The 4,227-nt window shown below is 38.7% G+C and overlaps 1 protein-coding gene across 3 annotated transcripts in view; it reads right to left on the bottom strand.

Annotated features, from left to right (window-relative positions):
* Positions 1 to 4,227, bottom strand: part of PPP1R21 (protein phosphatase 1, regulatory subunit 21) — a 113,973-nt gene that overhangs the window by 36,055 nt on the left and 73,691 nt on the right. For all 3 annotated transcript variants that reach the window (XM_006839438.1, XM_006839436.1, XM_006839437.1), the window contains exon 15: positions 667 to 819. In XM_006839438.1, coding sequence (XP_006839501.1) covers positions 667 to 819 — 153 coding nt within the window. The remainder of the gene's footprint in view (positions 1 to 666; positions 820 to 4,227) is intronic.

The raw sequence follows: 4,227 nt of genomic DNA, 5'->3' as shown, positions 1-4,227 counted from the left end.
TATGTCTATAAATACATAACATAGATATAGATAGAGAGAGAGAGAAATGAAATACTAGAGATAAAATGTTATTAACACACTAATGATGAAAGTCACATATTTATAGATATATTCAAATTGATATATAAAGACATCCACAATGCTTAAGAGAAGGGAAAAAAACAGCTTTGTAAAGTATTACTATGTACAGACACACATTTTGCTTCTTGTCACATACATAAAAGTGTGTGCATTAAATCTTTTTGAAGCATATACTCAACTAAGTAAACAGTCTTTGAGTGATGGAATTTGAGTGAATGTTAATTTCCTTCTTCATGTACCTGTATCTTCCAATTTCTTTTTACAATGATTATGAATGTCAGAAACAATTATGAATCCATTATCAAAGTTTCTATTGCTTTAAGATTTTCTGAAGTCTGGTATTTATTGACTGCCTGGTTACCTCTGCCCGACACCAGGCACATGAGTCCAAGATGGCCCAAGCAAAGTTGGCATATCATGTGACATTCAGCCTCTGTCACTTCCTCCTCACTGATACTCACCAACCACCTGTATCCCACAATGGTAATAAATCTATACAACATGAATGGTAGAAAAACGGTTGTCATTTTCTAGAATTATTCCTTATCCTTCCCCTGTTTTAAATGTTAACAGTAGCTCACAGACCTTTTTCAAAGCCTTCATGTAGGTAGCAGCTTTTTTCTTGTACTGCAACATGCATTCAGCTGAAAGAGGACTAATGAATCCACTCGCTGCCTTAGGCCCATAGCTCAGTGAAGCCATGAAGTAGTCCACATTGTTGTTGAAGAAAGATGCAATCTAAATGAAGTATGAAAAGAAGATATATTTGGTGCTCCAATAATATATCTGAATACACATCTAATATCTTTCCGAGAAAAGTTTAAGGACATGGAAAATAGAAATGAAATTTCAACACCTACACAAAAGCTCACATTTATTTATTTGAGGCGAATATCTAGGCAATGATTTATAATAAAAAGATGACACCAATATAAATACAGAGACCAGACTTCTAACATGTCCGACTCTAGACAATTTCTATTCTGCCTAAAGTAAAGGCCCAGACAGATTCTGATTTATCTTGTAAGTGACATTCATGAGTTATTTGCCTCAGTAATTTCTACCACTGCTTTCAGAACCATCCATTTGGGTTTCTACATACCATCTGTATTTTGACTTTTATAAAATAGTATTCAAAATGTCCAGCAGAACACCTGGCCCAAGCATCCTGAATATGAAATCTCTCCTCATTTCGTCTGTAATTCTCAATTAATCACAAATATAAAAGAAAAAAGACTAGAAATTCAGTAAATCCTTGTCATTTGCACACTTGACATTTGTTAAAGTAGCCACAGAAGACCCATGACTGCAATATTGCTGAGGTACAGTTTTAAACCTATGGTGCTACATTAAATGGTGATAAGAATGAAAAAGTCTGAGAAGGTTCTTTGCCAGATAAAAGAAAGCTTTAGATACATTAAAGAGTATTCTATTCTTACAAATAAAAAAATAAAATGACAAGTGAAACAGTGTTCTGCCTCAGCAAAAATTGCTCAAAAGTTAAGTAAAAGTCACAAAAGCTCAGAAAGGTTAAATTTTTCAGTTTTTTTTTTTTGACAAATGAAATTATGTTATGTGGTGTGGTATGTTATGTAGTAGCTGTTCCATGGGAGAAAGAGGAAAGATGAAAGATGAGGCTTCCTGCTCCTATAAAGAGTTACATCCTCGGAAATCTGATACAGAGTCATTATGAGTCAGAACCGACTTGATGGCACATAACAACAGTATGGGTAAAGGACCTAGTTTTACCCCAAAACTAGGTGGCCTTTGTCCTTGGCTCCAGAGAAATAACCTTTGGAGTACTAATAGGGTACCTTGGTCTGGGGCTTCGGGGCCACACAGGATTTGTGCTGACTACTGTGAACTCGTCAGACCAGAAAAGACTCACCAGGGAGGCATCAGGAGGCATGATTTATTCTATCATGCAAGACTGCCTGATAAAAGCCGGAAGCACAAGGATATAGAGAGCTTCCTGGCCAAGAATATCTGCTTGGGGAAAGTACTTGGGACATGGAAGCTCTGTAGGATAAACACTGGACTGCTATCTATGAGGTCGGTCATTTGAGCCTTACAGCTGCTCTGTAGGAGGAAGACGAGGCTTTGTGCTCCTGCAAGATCTACAGCCTCAGAAGCACTATACAAGGTCACCATGAGTCAGAAATGACTCAACGAAGCTTAATGACAATAACAAGAAGTTTGTGGAGTTGTAGGCTCAGCAATGGAAAGCAAATCACAAGGTCAACAGTTCAAACCCACCAGAGCTGCTCCTCGGACAAGGCCACTATGAGTCGGAACTGACTTGACAGCCCTTAACAACAACATGGTATATCTACACTCACTTCTACACTCATTGCTGTTAAGTGATTCCAAGTCACAGTGATCCAGAAGGGCAAAGTAGAACTGTTTCGTAGTGTTTCCAAGGATGCTGGCGATGCTGCAGGATAAACTCTGGACTGCTAACCACAGTTAGTGCAAATCCACCAGCTGCTCTCTTGGGAAAAAGGAGCCCTGTAGAGGGTCACTGTGAGCGAAACTGACTTGACAATATCTAACAAGAACAACGATATTCTTTACAGAAACAGACGGCCACATCTTTCTCCTGCAGAACAGCTGGTGGGTTCGAACCGCTGACTTTTTACTCCCATCCCTGGTGAGTTAGCAGTTGATTGCTTAGCCTAAGTTATCAGGGTTCCTATGTATGAACACATAACCCACCAAAAACCAAGCCCACTGCCATCCAGTCAATTCCAACTCATAATAACCCTACATAGAGTTTCCGTGATTGTAACTCTTTATAGGAACAGACAGCTTCATCTTTCTCCCATGGAGTGGCTGGTGGGTTTGAATTACCAACCTTGCAGCTATCAACTCAATGCCTAACCCACAGCACCACCAGGGCTCCTCATGGTATTTATAATCCCTGCGAAATCTGTGAGCTGTCTCAGCAAATGATCAAATACAAAGGGGCAGTAGGAGCCAGCAGGTCAGAAAGTAAGGGTGCCGTGTGAACTTCCAAGTTTGCAGCAGGCATTCTATATGGATAATGCAAACCAGTTCTAAATCTGTAGGCAGCAGGTCAGAAGGTTGGAGTGTTATGGGGACTCACCAGGCTTTAGGCTGGTCTCTACCTATTTGGCAGTCTGAAGGACAATATCCTTTTGACTTGTGAGCTCTGCCCTAACTTTGGGTGGCTAGGGTCATAGAGAGATGGCCGTGGGGCAGCCTGCAACAAGGATGGAGAAGTGAGAAAGTGAGGACTACATCAATCCAATCCACATTTTGGAGACTGGATTCATGCTCCTTACCGTGCAGGTAGTATTCAAGAAAACGAGGATTCCAAACATTTGAGCTATATGTTCCTTAAGAATGACACAGGTAACCACATACTCAGGATTTACTCTTTGGTCAGGATAGTATGGTGAAGTTTATTTTCTTTCCTCTGATATTGCTACATTTTCCAAATTCTCTTTAATATATAAATGCTACACCTTCTCTCTGGGAATTATAAATTAATAAATTGAGTTTAATCAAATTGTATTCTCTAAGTATTAAAATGTGATTAACGTTTGTTCAGATACTTATTTTAGTGAAAAACTATTTATAAAAATTCCAAAGGGAAGGTAAGTTACCTGTACTTAAGACAACATTTTAAGGTTTCAGGCAAACCAAATATAAGATAAATTATGAAATACGAGGGTGGAAAAATGGAATGAAAAGATAATGTAATTTTCCCATGACCTTTTTGAAGTCTCTTGTATAATTACAGAATTAAATACAGTATCATAGAGTTACTATTCATGGTAGCAAATGCAGACACTCCTACAAAATGCCAATAGTCTCCTTTTCCAGAATTACTTTCAGCTGAATATAACTATAAACGTTAGGGTTATCCTCAGAAAGTTTCTGGCTTGACTGTCGAGGAAAGAGGTAAAAGAGAGGGAGGTGGGGATGTTGCAAGCCTAGGAATCCTATAACCATATATCTGTGAGATGACAGACCTAAAGGCAACATATAATTTTCAATCATGGCCCTATGTTATTACATACTCTTACAAGGACTGGCATGAATTTGGGAAAGAAGATACTGAATACCTAACATGACCTATGATCAATTCTGATTAACTTAACCCATATTGCGGGTTGGGGG

The sequence above is a fragment of the Chrysochloris asiatica genome, unplaced genomic scaffold, assembly GCF_000296735.1.
Source record: "Chrysochloris asiatica unplaced genomic scaffold, ChrAsi1.0 scaffold00024, whole genome shotgun sequence".
Lineage (NCBI taxonomy): Eukaryota > Metazoa > Chordata > Mammalia > Afrosoricida > Chrysochloridae > Chrysochloris > Chrysochloris asiatica.
This window is presented reverse-complemented; position numbering and strand designations above follow the sequence as displayed.